The 19,983-nt window shown below is 45.6% G+C and overlaps 1 protein-coding gene across 2 annotated transcripts in view; it reads left to right on the top strand.

The window, feature by feature from the left end:
* Positions 1-19,983, top strand: part of ADAM19 (ADAM metallopeptidase domain 19) — an 88,521-nt gene that overhangs the window by 33,980 nt on the left and 34,558 nt on the right. For both annotated transcript variants that reach the window (XM_053567150.1, XM_053567149.1), the window contains exons 5-7: positions 5,565-5,641; positions 16,334-16,526; positions 17,443-17,508. In XM_053567150.1, the coding sequence (XP_053423125.1) occupies positions 5,565-5,641; positions 16,334-16,526; positions 17,443-17,508 (336 nt within the window). The remainder of the gene's footprint in view (positions 1-5,564; positions 5,642-16,333; positions 16,527-17,442; positions 17,509-19,983) is intronic.

Here is a 19,983-nt window from a genome sequence, read left to right as displayed (position 1 = left end):
AAACAAACAAATAGAATATATATACATTTTTTTTGCAGTTTTGGCCAGTGGCAAGTTTGAACCTGCCACCTCTGATATATGGAGCCGGCGCCCTACTCCTTTGAGTAACAGGCGCTGCCCACAAATAGAATATTTTTGGGTAATTGCTTGTGATTAACATTGATAGAAGTCATTGGGAAGCATACCTTTACTTTGCTTCATGTTCATAACCCACACTTCAATAAAACTTTAAGTTAAAGAAATAATTTACCCGTAATCCTTACTTTACTAGTCAATTGGTACCACCCTTTTAAAAATGGAAGTATAAGGTTTACAGAGTTGTAATCACTGTGCATACAAATTTTGTAGTCTGCCTTTTTGATGTGGTTCTAAGTTATGAAGATTTTCTTATTTTGCTGATATCTTTATACTGGATATTTTTTCCTTGAAAGTTGTTTTCAAGTGTGGATGTTTGCACAAAGGCAAAGATTTATCATTTGGGAAACGGTCTTTCAGATAGATACATAATAGTTTGGTTTACCACACCTCACTGTTGGTTGTTTAGGGTAGTGAATCACAATCATGCCCATTTCATGCTTTATTATCTCTTTCTACAGGGTGCCTGTTGGAATTTGTGGGCTCAGAGCAATGGTTTTCAGACAGGCGCTATGCCCTCTACACTCTGCCCCAGGGAACACTTAGCAGAGATAGTTTTGATTGTCACAACTGGGTGGGGGGAGGGAAGCTACTAGCATTTAGGAGCTGGAAGCCAGGGATGCTGCCAAACATTCTACAATGCACAGGACAAACCCTCCACAACTAAATTATCCTGCCCCCAGTGCTGTTGTGCCTACGTTGAGGAACCCTGTGCCCTTTCTCAGAGCCTGGGCTGATGAGAGGGAGTGAAGAAGAAGGGAGGTGTGGAGGACAGCAGCAGAGGCCCTTCCAGGGAACCAGAGATCCCACATCGCCAGAGTGCGCACGTCTGACAAGATAGTGCCAGCCACTATCAGTCATTAACAGCTCTGATTAGGTCATCGCCTTACCCCTGGGTGGGGAAGGGACCCAGGAATGCTAAGTCTTGATAGACATGAAAGATCTAGAGCCTGTGAACTAACCCTATAGCTCAGGGGCTGTAACCAAGACCTTCCTGGATGGCGAAGGGGTTGCTAGTGCAGCCGATGCCTGCAGCGGGCAAGGCAGGCTGTATCTTCGCTGTTTCCTCATCACTGGGGAGGCGGTCCAGCTGTGACTCCACCCTCCTCTGTGCCCCTGGGTCAGAACTTGTCTGCTCCTCTTGAGACCTCTGTTCTCTGCCCCCAGAGACAGGCAGATGCTTCAGGCTTACCTAGAAAGCCTTAAGCCATCACAGCTGCACAGAAACACCCTCCTCTGAGCTTGGCTCCTGCTTCTTCTGTCCCTACGGCTCAAGAATGGGTCTCAGTCCACAATTTGCCATGAGCTCATGCTTCCTGCTGTGAAAGCCCCCTCAGGGTGGCCCCATCAGGCGGAGGAGCCACGGAATGCAGTGACTTCATGACTGCTTCATGACTTGTCCTTTGTGCTGTCAGCTTGTGCGTTAGGCAATGAGGCTGTAAGGGCCTTTCAGACACAGAGGAGTGGAAGAGAACGTCCCCTCATTCCTCGTCCCCCTCCTTCCAAAAGTCTTGTTGACTGAACCATGGGACACTCACTTGTTTTCTAACATCCCCTGCTACTGCACTTTTCTGAGCCCCCACCCAGGCCTATGGGGCTCTCAGTGGGTCATTTGGATCCTGAGATCTCAAAGAGAAATGGGAATGGAATAAACCATTTAGCTGCACTTAACCCAAGTGTTGTTGATGACTGTGTTCTGCTACCATACTTGGCCTGGGGGAGTTCTGGGAACCTTATCAAGACTCGGCAGTGAGTCTTTTAGGCCACAGCCCTGATCTAGGTCAGGTCACTGGGGATGGGTCATGAATGTGTTTCTGCGGAAGGAGTTACAGGGTTTGGGGTCTGAAGCCAGGCTTATAGTTTTGGCTTTAACTAGCTATGTGACCTTAAACAAACCCTTTTGACCACACTAGTGTTGAGTTTCCTCCTTTATAAAGTGGATATGCTGATATCTGACTCACAGAGCTATAGAAGGGCAAAATGAATCACTGCTTTTCTTGGGAATTTATAAATTAGATATCTCTTCCAGCCTTATATTTTGCAGATGAAGAAATTGAGAGAAAAGGAAAAGTAACTTGCCCAAGTTCAGCTAACCAATAAGGGGCAAGGCTTAGACTAGAACTTGTCTGCCCTGATGCTAGGGAAGCCGGGGGATGACGGAGCTCTGACAAATCAATTCCTTCCTTTGCCACTTCTGGGAGAGGCAGCGGATGGAGTGTAAGGCCAGGCTGCTGGGTTCCAGTCTCCTCTTTGCTGTGTCACTTTGTGAATGACTTAAAACCTCTCTAACTTCCTTTTTCCTCCTTTTAAAACATGAAAATCATATCTATCTTAAAAAACAGCATTCAGACATAAATTGGAAAACAATCTGCCTACATTGTTCATCCAGTGGTAAGAGCTGGGCAGATGTTAGGTCTTATTGTTGATGATAGTAAGTGGCAGGTATGATGATCACAGAAGGTCAACTGTAGGAAAGTCATCTGTGTATTGTCAAGCATGCTACAAAAATCAGTGGTTAGGCCATTTCAGAGAGCACTCAGCTTGCGAATCAATCTAAAGGCAGGAAGAGACACAGGGATTCTTCACGGCCATCCCAGGATCTGAATTCTCTTTAATTGTGATAGCACCAGCATTTTGGAATCATAGCCGACATGCATTTCTAAACTCTTTCACTTTCTGTCTCCCCAGCTTCTGTGTACCCCATTTCCCTCATGCAGGCCTGGCCCTCTCCTCCCTGTGACTACCCTGTGTAGTGGGGTTCACGGCCTCTGAGCTCTGAGGGCCAGCTTTGGGACTGAGTACTCTATGATCATCCTCTGAATCCCAGAACCCTAGGGTAGGGAGGGAAGCCACCTGACAGGCTGGCATTTGAAAGCAGATGGACTGCCGGCTGGAAGGAGGGTTTGGCCTGCCTGGCTGTCTTTCCTACATGCTGGCAGTGCCCTCTGCCCCCAGGGTGGGTGCTTTTGTACTCCTCACAAGGGTAGGATTGCTCTTGTTTAAGGTCCAGAAAAGTTTGATACAAAGGTAGGCTTGGCCCCTGTTCCTCTTCCTGGCGGCATGAGCTTCAAGGGGAAGAAGCCACATTGCCGTCTGTGGATTATCAGCAGATGAGAGGACACGGTGGTCCAGAGTGAGCTCCAGTCAAGTGTCAGCTTGGCCTGTGTCCTCTGACCTGGCTGCTTGGCTCAGCGGCACAGGACATAGAGTTGGCACAGCAGAGGCCGGGCTTAGCCCATTGTTGGGCTTCCAGGTCCCTCAGGGCCACATAGTGTCTTTGATGAAGAATTTAATGATAGCCTGGTCACTAACGTTTATTGCCTGCCGCTCTGGGCCTAGCACTTTGCTAGCTCCATGGTGTTCTCACAGCCATTCTGGGAGGTGGAGCCTGAACACATGGAGGGTCAGAGAGAGGTTGTGGAGCTGTTTACATACGTGGTAGATGGGGAGGGGGGGTCTGGATTGGCCACAATGCTTGAATTTAATTATTAGGCTGTACTCATGCTTAGAGATGGGAGAGAGATGGGGCCAGAGAATACAGACAAATGGGTTAGCTATCTGCTGGGTCACAGCTCAGGGCACAGAGCAACAACTACAAGCAGCGTGATCCTAGACAAGGACCCTGGGGCGGTCACTTATGTGGAGGCCTGAACATTTACGGTTGGCCCTGCTCAGGCTCAGCTGTTGGAAAATAGGAAGCTTCTATGTCTGTAACTGAGTTTACATCCTTAAGATCTTTTCAGACCTTTGCTCTACCCTGAGGGTTTTGCCTTCTCTCTGTTCTGAACATCTCTGTCTTGACCTATTTGTGAAGAAGCTTATGGGAATGAGTCCCTTTGTAGTACCCTTGGTTTCTGGGGGACAGTCCTGGTTTGGCTCATCTGTCTGGTTTTGGTCCTTCACACACTCAGCAGTGCCCTACTCATTAATCTGTCAGCACCCCAAACGTTTATTTAAGCCACTCCTTATGGTTTGTAATTATATCTTTTCTTTCCTTCTTCCTTCTCTCCTTCTCTCTCTCTTTCTCTTTCTTTCTGAGATAGGATCTCACTATGTTGCCCAGGCTGAAGTGCAGCGGCATGATCATAGCTCACTGTAACCTCCAACTTCTGGGATCAAGCAGTCCTCCTGCCTCAGCCTCCTGAGTACCTGGGACTACAGGTGCCTATCACCATGCTTGACTAATTAAAAAAATTTTTTTTTCTATTTTTTTCAGAGACATGGTCTTGCTCTGTTGCTTAGGCTGGTCTTGAACTCCTGGCCTCAAGCAATCCTCCTACCTTGGCCTCCCAAAGTGCTGGGATTATGGATATAAGCCACTGTGCCTGGCCTATAATTATACCGTTTTTTGGTATTAAGCCCCACAGAAGCTGAAGCTGTGTTTGCTCATTGTTGTGTCTCTGGGTCTTGGCCCAGGGCTTGGCTCAGATTGGTCTTCCACAGCTTGGTTGGGAATACCAAGTGGCCATGAGACACAATGACCAGAGAGCAGCAGCAGACCTCATGGACACAGGTGCCAAACCAAATAAGACCCAAGTGTGGAGGGAGTCAGGGAAAGAAGGCATGGAGAGCTGTGGAGGAGATGGGGGTGCATTTGTTCCCTTGAGCTGCTGTAACAGAGCACCATTAACTTAGAGGTTTGAAACAATAGAAATGTATTCTCCCACAGTTCTGGAGGCTAGAAATTCAAAATCATGGTGAGGGTGGGACTGTGCTCCATCCAACACCTCTAGGGAAGAATCCTTCCTTGCCTCTTGCAGCTTCTGGTGGCTCCTGGTGATCATTAGTGCTGCTTGGCGTGGAGCTTCATTACTCAAGCCTCTGCCTCTGTCCTCAAATGGCCTCTTCTCTTTCTGTGTGGGTCTGTTGTCTCCTCTTCTTACCAGGACACAAGTCATTGGATTTAGGAACTTTGTAATCCAGTATGATCTCATCATGTAATTACACCTGCAAAACCCTATTTCCAAATAGAGTTATATTCTGGGGTTGTGGTGGATCTGAATATTAAGGGGACACTATTCAACCCACAACAGGGGGTTTTTAAGGTGACATTGGTAGGGATGAGGGCCCTTTCAGAAATCAGTGTTTCCTGTGGCTACCATCATGCCACGGAAAGGGCTCTGACAGATCTGGAAGTCCTGGGTTCTCCACCTAGAAGGAAGACCTTTGGCAAATCTCTTTGCTCCTCCAAGCCCTACCTTCTTTCTTTGTTCAATGGAGATAATGACATCTGCTCTGCCCCCTCTTCCAGGATTATTATAAGAGTCAAATAAAATGGTAGCTGGGAAAGGTCTTTGCAGGTTGTAAAGTGCTGTAAGGTTAGGGTAGATATATGAGAAGCTGTGCATCACCCATCACTTTCATGAGATGCTAGCATTGCCATGCTGATCAATGTTCTTTGGCCTGACCACTTCCTTTCTCCTTGCTAGGATCACTGCTTTTACCATGGCACGGTGAGGGAGGCAGAGCAATCCAGTGTCACGATCAGCACCTGCCGGGGAATTAGGTAAGAAACGCTGAAGCTGCAGGGGGCACTTGGTAACCTCCCCAGGACAAGCAGGACCAGCCTAATGCAAAGGACTGGGGAAGGGCTGGGCTGGGCCGGCAAGGGGAATCCCAGGTGATCCAGAAATGCTGGAATTTGTTTAACTTACCTCATGAACTTGATGTTTTAAAATATAGATTTTATCACCATTATGTATGGTAAGGCCAGCATCTCCAGAGACAAGTGCTATTGAAATATGGTCATACAAAAGAGGGGACATGCTATGCTATGGGAGTGAGGGCATGCAGGGAAGCCCGGGGGCTGGTCCAGGGCAGAGGGAGCAAGGTGAAGTGCAGGCGGGAGCCTTTCTGTGGTTTCTGCAGGAAGGAGTGGTTGACACAGAGTAAGCAGGGTTAGGATTGACTAGTTTGAATAATTCCAGCAATTTCTGGGGCATACAAGCTTTTTTTCCTTAGCTGTCCTGTGCCAGTTCTAGAGTGATTAGGGAAGGAGCATAGTGGCCCACAGACCAAGAGCCCAATAAAGTAGATGGCTGGATTGGCTGGCTTGCATGTGACAGGCAAGGTAGCTGGAAAATTAAATGCCATCTCTAGGATCTGGCAGATCCTGGAAGGGGCAGTCCCTCTAGGGTCAGCAAGACCCCAGATATCAAAGCAACAGAGACAGAAAATAAGACACATGGTTAATATACTCAACACTGATGAGCTGAGCATTCAGTTAGTTTCTCCTCAGCCCTTCTCTGGTAGAAGCGCTTGTAGGTGGTGAAATTGGAAATGGGCAGTTAATGAAGTAGGGGAGGAGAAACAGGATGAAGGACAGGCAAGGATAATTTGCAAGACAGGAAATCAACAGAAAAGTTCCAACCAGATGGCACTTTCTTCAAGCCAGCCAGACCACCCGATTTGAATCATTAGCAGTTTACTAGCTGAATATCTCAATTGGCTCATTTGTAAAATACGGATGAAAAGAATATCTTCCTGGTGTTGTGAGGATTCCGAGTGTTAACAGCTATCTGACCTTAATAAGGTGGCACTGGGACCTTGTCACCAGTCGTTGGCCTCCTGGACCCCTGCTTCTCTAGGTGTGGTCTTCAGGTGGCAGCATCAGCTTCAGCTGGGAGCTTGCTCAGAATGCAGCAGCTCCTTGGATTTTAATGTGCATTCTACCAAGATCCCCAGCTGCTCTGTGCCTGAGAACATGTGCTCCTTGAGAATATGAATTATACCTCAAATATCTATTTCTCTCCACCAGCCTGCCCTAGTGCCTTCCATGTGGTAGGATCTATACATGTATGTTGGAGTAATTTTATTTATTTAGACCCCTCCCATTCTCCTTTTCATACTTTTCTTTTTGCTGTTTTTGGCCAGGGCTGGATTTGAACCCGCCACCTCTGGTATATGGGGCCGGCGCCCTACTCCTTGAGCAACAGGCACCGCCCTTCATACTTTTCTTTTTTTGAAAAAGAATGATGATCTAAAAAACCTGGATTCCAATTACCTATACTAATTGCCTGTATGATGTGGTACCAGTTTCCAGTGTGCTGGGAAACTGCCTCACTGGGAAAAAGAGGAAAAGCCCTGATTAATAGCATCTGCCAATATACTGATAGATACTTCCGCTCAATTTTAAGCTACTATCATGAAGTGTAGAAGGCAGAATTGAAAAGCTTAGCCCTTCATTGGCTCTCATGAGCTGGTAGGAGATGGCTGTACTGTATACTCATTTTTTTGAGACAGAGTCACGCTGGGTAGAGTGCCGTGGCATCATCATAGCTCACAACAACCTCAAACTCTCAGGCTCAAATAATCTTCTTGCCTCAGCTTCCCAAGTAGATGAGACTACAGGCACCTACCACAATGTTCAGCTAATTTTTTCTATTTTTAGTAGGGACGGGGTCTTGCTTTGCTCAAGCTGATCCAGAGCTCAAGCAATCCACCTACCTTGACCTCTCAGAGTGCTAGGATTACAGGTGTGAGCCACTCTGCTCAGCCTCTACTCTTTCTCTCTTTATTGATTGATTCAATGATTGCTCCTTTCATTCAACAGATTAGTATTGGGTACCTCCATTCTGTCCATGCCCTATAAATGGAGAAAAAACAGACATTGCAAAGTAATTTCTGGAGTCCTCAGTTTCCTTGCCTAAAATGAACATCAATGTGTTAGGCCTGGTAGAGATTGTTATTTCAAGTCTACAGAACTTTATAAACATATGGGATTCTTATCATCTTTTCACAGTGAAATTAAGACCTACCAGGTTGCCATACAAATCTAAGGCCCCACACGCTGCAGGTCCCACATGTCTGTTTATAAATTGGGCCATGTCTTAATTTTAAGTCTTACGGTGAGTCGGCCAGTGGGAATTGGGCAGGAAACAGGCTTCGGCTGGGAGGCTGTAACAGATTAGCTTCCAAATCCCCCATTTAGCGTGACCTGGTTGAGCCAAACCGACTGGCCTTGTGGTGGTATTTGCAGGCCAGCCACCACCACCTGCAGTCTGCAAGTAAACAAAGTCTGTCCCAAGAAGGAAGAAAGGGGACATGCAGGTGTGACCTGCTTCTCTCTCCCTCTTCCTCCATCCGCTCAGTCTGGAGCAGTGGGAACTTGGCTTGGCCTCTTGTAAATCATTCCAGCAGCAGTGCTGATGGGGGAAGCTGGCTGAGCCGTCCATGTGTTTCTGCTTTGCACGCTTCCTCTGGTGATACACTCGCCTTACTTTCCCAGCCCTCTCACTATACACCTTAAGAGACCGAGGTTGTGGGTGGATTGATTTAAGAGCTGGAGCCTCATGCCAGATGGCTCCATTTGGACCTTGGAGAAGGAGCAGCTGCAACAGAGGCCGTGTTCAAACCCATGTAATCCAAACTCAAGTCACCTCCCAAGGCTCATAAAGCACTTGCAATGGAAAATCTCCATAGTGATTGCTCTTCTCTCCTGGAAACATACTCCTTGTGATTGGAGGAAATAGGTAGGGTTTACATCAAGTGGAATATTCAGGGTAATGATATAAAAAACAGAGGAATTTATCTGAGCTCCTAGATAGCTCCGGGGCCCCCTTTTTTCTCCAAAGCAGTTCTTCAGGTTACTTTAACTGAAGAAGTAATACATGATCATAGTAAGAATAAATTCAAATAATACAAAAGAGTATACCATGAAAGATAGGTTTCTTTTACACCCTGGATGTTGCTCCTTTCCAGAGGCAGCCAATGCTACCAGTTCCTTGTATCTGTTTAGAAATATTCCCGAGAGAGGACATTAATATGGAGTACAATGCTTTGTGATCTTATTTGGGCCCCGGACCTCTTTGAGAATTGGATGGAAGCCATGAATACTTACAAACTACACCAGTAAAAGGACATGAGATACCAACTCATGGGGGATTGCAAGTGTCCAGACCCCCCAGGCCTGTCACAGATTAAGGACCCATCCTCTGAATATTTACACAATTTCTCCCATGCACAAATGCTTTGCAAGCTAACACATGGTATCTATGTAGGGAATGATTACTATTTATGCAGAAATCTAGACAGTGCTGGGCCATGGTGTCTCTGTATTCTGGAAAACACATGTTTGTGCGCACGTGTTTGTCCCTAGCTCACTGTCTGTCAGCAGCAGGGGCACTCGATTGCTAAGTTGTTTTCTTAAAAAATACTTAGTAAAAGTCATCATTATGACTTTTTGTCATTTATCATTATTATCAACCCTAACATAGATTTAGTTATATAAACATTCAAATCATACAGGAATGTATAAACTTACAAAAGTGAAAGTTCTTTATCTTGTCTCACCTTCCCCAAAAATCCCATTCCCTAACTGTAATGACTTTGGGGAGAATACATAATTGTCTATTCAATACATATACATATATTTGTATATGTTTCTTTTCATCCATAAGATGACCCTATATATAATACATATTATATACATATATAGTCCTATAATTTTTTGTTTCAATTTTATGTTTTAGGTATACACTGATCTATCTCATTTTTTTAACAGTTGCATAGTATGTTATGTATTATTGTCTGGCAAGTTTAATTATATAAAAAGTCTTTCAAAGGTATACAGTAAATCATCCACAGTAGCCCTGTCCTGAAAAATCTGGGGCCCTAGGGCAGTGGCTCACACCTGTAATCCCAGCACTCTGGGAGGCTGAGATGGGCAGATCACCTGAGGTCACAAATTCAAGATCAGCCTGAGCTAGAGCTAGACTCTGTCTCTAGAGATAGCTGGGCATTGTGGCGGGTGCCTGTAGTCCCAGCTACTGGGGAGCCTAAGGCAAGAGAATCACCTGAGCCCAGGAGTCTGAGGTTGCTGTGAGCTATGACGTCACAGCACTGTACTGGGGGTAATAAAGTGACTCTGTCTCAAAAAAACAAAAAATCTGGGGCTCACAATCACTGTGACTATACCCTAACCCTGGTCCCCGGACTCTGATTCTGTGAGAGAGAAGTGAGGAGAGAAACCAGACAGAGAGTGGGTACGGGAGGATGTGTAGGACGTGTGCATGACGGCCTGGACTCCGAGTTTACGATCTAGCTCCATACTTCCCGGCTGCATGGCTGCTGTGTTTTCCTCTCCCCATTTAATTGTTTTGCTTGCCTTTATCTTAGCTGTGCTGGTGCCTCCCTGGGACATTAGGAGACCTGGGACTTGCCCTTGGCTCTAACATTAACTCACTGGATGAGTTGGGCAAGTTCCTTTTTGGAGGGGCTTTCCTCCCACCTATAAAATGGGAGTAGACCTGACAGTTAAAAGGGGCCTTTGGGGTTGGAAGCCCTAGGCTGTGAAGAAAATAAGCAGAGTCAGGAAAGAGGGCAGAGGAGGTGGTTCAGGTACAGGGTGTCCCAAAGGTCCCCATGAAGTCACCATATGCAGGTATAGAAAAAATGGGAAATTGTAGCTACATGTACCTTTATTTACAAAATATTCATTAAAAAGTTTACAAAGAGGTAGCCAACTTGTAAAGAATGTTTAGTAAATATTTTGTAATAAATATTTGTAAAATTTTACAATAAATATTTTATAAATAAAGGTACATGTAGCTATGATTTCTCATTTTTCCTATGTATGGCAACTTTATAGGTTACCTTTGGGACACCATGTCCATGCAGCCAACCCATAAGAAATAGCATGTTCTTTCTCCCTTCAGATACCTCACCTGCCTTCTACAGAACAGATAATAAATGCCACCTGTGGGTGGATCTGCACTCTGCAGATTAAGCCCTCAGACAGCAGTACCATTGAGTTGTGACAAGTTTAGATTCTGGCGTCAGACTTTCCTGGCTTAAAACCTGACAAGCTACTTCCGTTCTCTAGCCTCAGTTTTCTCACCTGTAAAATGGAAACAGTAATATCCACATCCTTGGTGGATTTATATGAGGAGATGACGGCCAGGTTCTGGACAGCGGGAACTTTGTTTTGATTGTGCTGTGTTCCCAGTGCCTTGAACAGCCCCTGTCACATGGTAGGTTCTCAGTATAGGTGCGTTGAATGGCTATTAAGTATGATGCTTTGCACCTTGCTCCATGTACAATGTGTGCTCAGTGACTTTAGCTGTTTTTTTAAAGTGTTGCTTTGCTTGTTAGTAAACATTGCTTGTTACATCAGTCGCAGTGTTACTACGTAACTTACCGCACAGCTAGTAGACAGCAGAGCCAGGCTGTGAATCCAGGTGTCACTCCTGAGCCTGTGATCTCTACCTGTGCCCTGCCACCCCATCCCAGAGTGGGGACATCAGTCGTGTGCCTCCTCTGCTCTGCTGCCTCTGAAGTTCCCTGTAGCTCCTTTCAAATGGATGCAAATTGAAGGGAAGGGGAGAGGAAAGACAGGTTACGAGGGGTCACCTCTTAGGGCAGCTCTAGGTGTAGGGATGTAGGATGAGTTCTTTGGGGTTTAGCTCTGAATGGACAAGTTCCCAGGAAGCCATTCTTGCCTAGTTCCTAGAAGGATGCATTTGGGTGTCTGTAGGTTATTCAGGTGTTAAACATGAATTGCTGGCTAACTGCCTGGCCTGGCCTGTTCTTCTGTACAATTTCATTTGTATCTAGCTCTTAAAGGTAAGGAACAGGATGGAGAACAGAATGGAGACAAGTATGTGAGGTCCCAGCCACCCAGCCTCCTGGAGCCCACTCGTGCCTCCTGCTGGGTTCTGCCCCTGCCAGTACTAGTATTTAGCAAATGAGATCAGCCATAGCTCCTAGAAGGACCAGTGACTGGTGGTGCCCAGGGAGGGCAGCTAGAGGACTTGGGGTGGTGGCAGGGGAGGGCCCCTGGAACCACATGCTGGGAAACTCCTGGATCAACAAAGCTGGGGTTCACTGTAAGTGCTGGGGCCAACCTTTAGCCAACCTCTGTCCCCAGGCAATCTAGGAGGACTGCACCTGTGACACAGGGTGGATTACCAAGGGCCACAGTTGATAGACGAGAGGGGAGTGGCCATGGGATCCTGTAGATGGAAGGACCTTCAGTGTCCTTCTGAGCCTGCATTTCTCACACTGTAATCTGCCTGTGCCCTGCAACAGCATTGCTCAGGCCCTTGGGAAAATCAAGCTCCTACAGCAGCATGTGGCTCCAGGCCATAGTTCCTGAGTGTGACTGCTCAGGGAATTGCCCATGGGACTTATCCGTGGTGTGGACACTCAGGCCTGCAGCATCAGGTCTTTTAGGTTGGACTCAGACATCTATATTTCTAATACATGGTAGAATATTCTATTAGATGTCACTGGGACCTCCAATCTTAGAAATCTCTGACACTTACAGTAGAATGCACTGACGGAGGCAGACAGCAGAGAGATTAAGGGCCCAGGGGCCAGACCTTAAGTCTTTGGTCCCAGATTCCCAGTGAGAGCTTGTTATTTGATCTCTCTGAACCTCAGTTTCCATATCTATAAAATGGAATTTATGATAGTACCTATCATATAACATGGATGTGGGAATGAAATAAGAATAATGTTTGCAGTGAACAATCTAGTGCAAATATCTTTATTGCCAAATGACTTTTGGTCCTTTGGATATACACCTAGAAGAGGAATTGCAGGATCAAATGCAGATCTACATTTAGATCCCTGAGTGTTCTCCAAACTTGCTTCCAAAAGGAACGTACTATCTTGCATTCCCACCAGCAGTGCAGAAGTGTTCCCTTGCAGCTCAATTCATAATTGCCAAGTCATGGAAGAAGCCCAAGTGCCCATCAACCCATGAATGGATTAATAAATATGTATATACCATGGAATACTAATTGTGGTGTATGTATACCATGGAATATTATGCAGCATTAAAAAATGGAGACTTTACCTCTTTTATGTTTACATGGATGGAGCTGGAAAATATTCTTCTTAATGAGGTATCTCAGGAATGGAAAAAAAAAAATCCAATGTACTCAGTACTACTGTGAAACCAATTTAGAATCACTCACACTTGCATTTGAAGAATGAAACACGACTATAGCCTAGGATGAAGGAGGGAAGGGGAGGAAGAGGGGAGGGTGGGGGATGGGTTGATAGAGGGAGGGTTGGTAGGGGGACCACACCTATGGAGCACATTGCAAGTACAAGTTGGATCAGGTGTGGAACACAAATGTCTTAATGCTGTAATTGGGTAAATGAGGTAAAAGCTATGTTGATTAGTACAATGTAAGCAGTCCAAATTTGTACAAATAATCAACACATTGAATCCCATAATGTCATAAATGTATTTATGATCTATGTACAAATGACTTAATAAAAAAAAGAAAGTAAGAAAGAATAATGTTTGCAGTACAGTGCCTGGCATCTGGTTAGCTCTCAATAAATGATACCTGAGGATGAAAAGTGGACGGCATGCCTCCTTCCTGTCTCCCAGTGAATAGGATCTGACCTCACACAGGCCAGCTGCATAGTACTAGTCACACCACAGAGGAGAGTTGCTGTCACCATCACTGAGCCATCTGTAAACAGGGGGTATCTTTCCGATCCACTCTACAGGGCTATTGTGACCAAGGCAGTATACCATCAGAGTTAAGGTTGTGGGACTAAGGATGAACCAGAATGCTTGGGTTCAAACCCCTACTCTTAGTATTTTTGAGACTTTGGGCTAATTAATTAAGCTTGCTGAGCCTTAGTTTTACCATTTTGTATGTTGAAGATAATAGTTGCAAGAATCCCAGAAGCTGGTGTGAAGAGTAAAATGCTTAGCACAGTGCCTAGTCTATAGCAAACGGTTGGTGATCTTTGGCCACTATGATTATTGTTATTTATCATGCACCAAACTTAGGCTTGGTCTCTGTCCTGTTAGGCCCAGAGGATGCCAGGCCAGCTGCACCTTGTGGCCCTACACTGGAACTTCCCTGATTCCTATATGGAACTTTCCATTCCCTGGGTATAGTCTTGGCAGCCATAACCTGATGCATACAGAACCATTGGTGGTTTGTGGTCACACCCTCTGTCTGTAGCCACCAGGGGAAACTGAGGTGATGGGCCAGGCTTTGGACAGCTGGGATAGGGAGATAACTTGGGAACAGGATGCCTGCGGCAGTGCTCCCCTCTGCCCTTTCCTGTCTGGATTAGGGAGTGGACATGACCCTTGCCCTTTGCCCCACTCCCATCCTCAGCTATCCAGAGAGCAACTTTGGTGCCCCACTGGGGGCTGGTTGGATTTGCTGTGTCAGCCTGGGTGAAACAGCCAGGAAGTCATCAGGCTCCCTGATTTTGGAATGAAGTCAGCCAGGGACGGACTCTGGGAAGGGCTGCTGCTGATCAGAGCCTGGCACTGTATTTCCTGAGAGCATCACAGCCTCTTCCCAAAGGGCAAACCCTGGGAGGGGATCCTGCGGAGATTGTGCTGGGGGTGGAAGCTGAGACAATCTGAGATAGTGGCAATGACTCTGAGTTGGAGATCCTGTAAGTTCTGAGCTCTCTGGGTGAATGAGAGCCTGCAGGAGGTTTTGGAGCACGTGAAATGCTTCCTGAGTTTCCTCCTCCCCCAGAGCCTTGAGAACCTTCCCTTGCCTCTGTATTCATCTCCCTGTAACAAGGATGCATGGGCCTCTACTCATTTGTGATAGCAAAAGACCAGGGGTCCTCGAACTATGGCCTGCGGGCCACATGAGGCGGTGTGATTGTATTTGTTCCCGTTTTGTTTTTTTACTTCAAAATAAGATATGTGCAGTGTGCATAGGAATATGTTCATAGATTTTTTTTAAACTATAGCCGGCCCTCCAACGGTCTGAGGGACAGTGAACTGGCCCCCTGTTTAAAAAGTTTGAGGACCCCTGCAATAGACAATCAGCCCTGGCTCTCCTCACTGAGGCTAGCTAAGCCTATAGAAGCCTTGCTGGAACATTCTAAACAAACACATTAATCCATCAGTCTTAGGGGTGATGGCCTTTTTGCTGTCTCTGCTATATAGGGTATGATTAAACTCTAAGCTTCATGTGGGCATATGCTTTGTCTGTTTTGTTCCCCACTCCATTCTCAGCAGCTAGTTGTTTCCTGGCACATCACAGGACTGCAGTAAATGTTTGTGGCATGAATCATGGTCCTACAGTGGACTTTGAATTACTTGAGGACAAGAATTATGTTTACATTGTGTCTAGGACCAAGTAAGGGCTCAATCAGTGAAAGAATAAAATGAATGAAGGCATCTTTCTTTGGAGGTCAATGCTAGCACCTGTAATTGAGGGGAAGGAAAGTAGTCACACTTGCTTGGTTATGGATATCCCTTCTCCTGATAGCTGCCGTGCTGACAAGGGACAGTCGGGACTAGTAGTTGCTTCTAGCTTTGGTTTCCAAGTACAAGGACACTCGTCATTCCATTTAATCATCCAAGAGTCCTGACAAGTTACTAAATTATTTCCATTTGGGGGATGAGGAAACTGAGGCTCAGAGAAATTTAAAATGTTTGTTGGACAAACGTGACAATCGAGTATTGGAGGGAAATCCTGAACCTGGGTCTCCTTATCTGTAGTCCAGTGTTCTTTCTCTGGCCACTGGGCTGCTTTTCTTGAGTCTGTAAAGTTTTGAACTGTTATTTGTCATATGCATGTTTGGATTTGGGAGGCCTTTTGGAATTCTTGTCCTACCACCCTTGTAAGCATTAAATGTCCTGGGTGCAGCCTCTTTAGAACCTTCTGGGCTTTTCTAGTCTAGAGATTCTTTTCTCTCTCTCTCTCTCTCTCTTTTTAGAAGAGTGCTGGAATGTGGAAGCACCTTTAATAATAGCTGATGTGACTCAAGGGATTTCCTCACCATTGCACTCTTAACACAAGTGCCTGGTTCCTTTCACTCTTTCCCCCTGAGTCCAGGTACATATGTGTGCGAGGAGCAGTGGGGTGCAAGGGAAGGCTACTGGCTGCAGGCTAGACTTGCCCCTTCAGGGAAGTTGTTTGGTTCCTTCCTGAAGCAGGAGGGCTCGCTCAGAGCAATATTTAATCACATGCTCACTGCTTTCCTCTCAAATTACCTTAACCTAGAGTCAGAGGCTGAGCCTAGGGTGTCCTGAGATTGTGCACTACATTTTATATACATGTGCATTTCTCTAGAGCGGGGTCTGGGCTTGCATCGGATCCTCATAAAGGGGTGCATGGCCCCCTAATAAGGTTAATAAACAATGATTAAAACCAACTGTCATTTTGCATATGGGGAAACTAAGACCTATGCTAGGGACTTTTCCAGGACCATAATCTGTGACCAGAGATTCTATTTCTCCTATCAACAGAGGACTCATCGTGGTGAGCAGTAACCTCAGCTACATCATCGAGCCCCTCCCTGACAGCGAGGGCCAACATCTTATCTACAGAGCTGAACATCTCAAGCTGCCTCCAGGGAACTGCGGGTTTGAGCACTCCAAGCTCACCACCAGGGACTGGGCCCTTCAGTTTACACACCAGACCAAGAAACGACCTCACAGGGTGAGTTGTGAGGTTCATGGTGCAGGAATCAACCTGGCATAGGTTTGTCCCCTCTGAGGACCTTTACTGTGAATCCAAGAGTATTTCTCAATGCAAGGGTGATGGTTAAGAAGGAGGAAATCACTTTCTTTTTTTATTCTAAGTCATTACTGAGCATGAGATACTCTCATAATTAACTGCTTTTGGGGGAAACAATACTATATTTAAAATACTCTGAGATGCTGATTTCATAAATTTTAAAAACTGAAAAAAAAATATACCTCCCCTTTTGGAATAGTCACTTTCCCATATGCACAAATACTTGTATTTATTCATACTGAAAATAGAGGTTGTGGTTTCCAGATTGTTTAGGAACCTGCTTGTCAGCATGTTCCCTCATGGTATGACAGCCTCTGTTTTGCCTGTGCTGGCCAGACCCACCGGTATTTTTTTTTTGAGACGGAGTCTCACTCGGGCACCCTGGTTAGAGTGCCATGGTGTTATAGCTCACGACAACCTCTAACTCAAACAATCCTCCTGCCTCAGCCTCCTAAGTAGCTAGGATGACAGGTATGTGCTAATTTTTCTATTTTTAGTAGAAATGGGGTCTCACTCTTGCACAGGCTGGTCTCCAACTCCTGAGCTCAAGCAATCCTCTTGCCTCTGACTCTGAGTGCTAGGATTACAGGCGTGAGCCACTACCCCTGGCCCCAGTTTAGTATTTTTTGAGAATAAAGGCCTGGATCCTGGGTGCCAAAGCAGCCTCCAGGGATAACCCAATAGCTGTGGAAGGCGTTAGTGAGGGTGGGGCCACCACAGCCAGAGCCATCTCTAGTGCCCAAGGATAGAATCACAATGGAAGCCTGCTGTTCATTCACCAGCTCTGTTTCAAGCCCACCATTTCTGTAGTTCTGAACTGCTTCGGTCTCTTTCTTAGATGAAAAGGGAAGATTTACACTCCATGAAGTACGTGGAGCTTTACCTCGTGGCTGATTATGCAGAGGTAAGAGGGAAGCAATGGCTTTAGTAGAAAAACTGCTGTCTTGATACTTCCATCAAGGCTTTAAACTGCTTTGGAGAAATGCTGACATGTTCATCCTTCTCTGGTTTATTACATGATTCTGACCTTAAATCTTACTAAGGGCTCTTTTTGCTATTTTAAGTATATCCTGTTTCCCCAAAAATAAGACAGTGTCTTATTTTAAGGTGTGCTCCCAAAGACGCGCTAGGTCTTATTTTCAGGGGATGTCTTATCTTTCCTGTAAGTAGGTCTTATTTTCGGAGGATGTTTTATTTTCGGGGAAACAGGGTAGTTGTGAAGGAAAAAAAACCACAAGGAAACATACCCTCTCCTGGCTTGGTACATTATTTGGATGGAAAATCAGGATAATTATCTGGATTGACATTTTTTTTTTTTTTTTGGAGACTGAGTCTCCAAATACGGAACTCACTGTATTGCCCAGGCTAAATAAAATGCCATGGCCTCACCCTTATTCACAGAAACCTCCAACTCCTGAGTTCAAGGGATTCTCTTGTCTCAGCCTCCTGAGTAACTGGGACTAAAGGTGCTCACCACAACTCAGGCTAGTTCTTCTATTTTTAGTAGAGACAGTGTCTTACTCTTGCTCAGGCTGGTCTTGAACTCCTGAGCTCAGGCAATCCTCCTGCCTCAGACTCCCAGAGTGCTAGGATTATAGGTGTGAATCACCACACCCAACCAGGATTAATATTTCTTTTTTTTTTTTTTTGTAGAGACAGAGTCTCACTGTACCGCCCTCGGGTAGAGTGCCGAGTGCCGTGGCGTCACACGGCTCACAGCAACCTCTAACTCTTGGGCTTACGCGATTCTCTTGCCTCAGCCTCCCGAGCAGCTGGGACTACAGGCACCTGCCATAATGCCCGGCTATTTTTTTGTTGTTGCAGCAGTTTGGCCGGGGCTGGATTTGAACCCGCCACCCTCGGCATATGGGGCTGGTGCCCTACTCACTGAGCCACAGGCGCCGCCCAAGTATTAATATTTCTTGAGTTGGGTCTAAAGACCTTTAGATTCTGATGTTTATCTTAGGGTTCATGAATTATCTATAGAAATTCTTAAATTTCTTTTTTTTTTACAAATAATAAAGTCTCAATTATCTGATTGAATACTTTTTTTGCTCATAGGTGAGTCCGTTTTTATAATCACGTAGGTGCTAGATGAGGACCTAAATCCATTGTCCGAAAATGTGGTCCTCAAGACAGGTCCTCATAGCACCTGTGAACTTGTAAACTCTTGGGCTCTACCCCAGATTTATTGAATCCTAAACTTTCAGGGTGGGGGCCAGAAATCCATGTTTTAACAAGACCTCTGGGTGATTCTGATGCACAGGCAAGTCTGCGAACTACTGACCTAAAAGAATAGCATTTTAGCCTTTAACTCCATATTCCTTAAATTAGGTTCTAAGATTTCATGAACACCCACCTAGCTCATCATACCTTCCATACACTTATTCATCAATGATTTCTTGATCTTTTTTTTATTATGTGCCAAGCACAGCACTTGGCACTAGATGATATAGCTAATCAAGAAGACAGACCCATCCCTGGCATGACAGTTTATCATATTGACTGCCACACTAGAAAAAAAATGTTTTTCCTTGGGACCATGGTGTTTTATTAGGTTAAAGTAAGTCAAGAGACATGTGAGTTATATATGCTTCACAAGGCCCCGGGCTCAAAATTAGCATAAGTTAAATACAAGTCACACAACAGTTACTATATTATAGTAACAGCACAAACTATAGGTTGAAAGTGTGTTAACCATTACGATGGACCCTTAGGGAGTTTTCCAGTGCAGATGAAAGGATCCAGTATGGTTTGCAGAAATGAAAAAAGTCCCTAAGGCATTGACGTTGAAGCTGATACCTGAAGAAGGGGTTCAGGCCTCAGAACCCATATTTGTCTAAATCAGCCAGATGTTGCCTCCAATCCTCCCTTTATGTAGTGACCAACCATAGAGCTAAACATGTCTTCTGCGCATGGGACATTATGATGAACTGAACCCTCACGCTGTTCTAACACTGTGCACACTGGCCTTGGGGCCCGGAGGACGGAACTCATTAGAACTCCAGTCTGTTTGTATCTCACCCAAAGGGTTTAGCTGTCAGCTCCCCCAAAGGCCTCCTTCTAAGGTAGCTCTACCCAGTAACAATTCTGAAACACGGTTGTTGGGGACAGTGCCAGGTGTGGGAAGAACACTAGATTTCAGGCCAGAAGGCCTTTGAGTGCCCATTACTGGATGTTAGTGACAAGAGGAGGTGGCTCTTGAGCTGCCTTAAAGGACAAGGAGGAGTTAACTGGGCAGAGAAGTAGAGGTGAAGGGCATTCCAGGCTGAGGGAACATTGTGTTCCGCTTTGAGAAGAGTTTAGCTTTTTAATTCATGTCCGTATTAGTTTTTCCAGCAGCCTTGTGTATGTGCATGTGTTTTACTTTTTTTTCTTT

This window comes from Nycticebus coucang, chromosome 17, assembly GCF_027406575.1.
Source record: "Nycticebus coucang isolate mNycCou1 chromosome 17, mNycCou1.pri, whole genome shotgun sequence".
Lineage (NCBI taxonomy): Eukaryota > Metazoa > Chordata > Mammalia > Primates > Lorisidae > Nycticebus > Nycticebus coucang.
The sequence above is the reverse complement of the archived record's forward strand: the minus strand, read 5'-3'. Positions and strand labels throughout refer to the sequence as shown.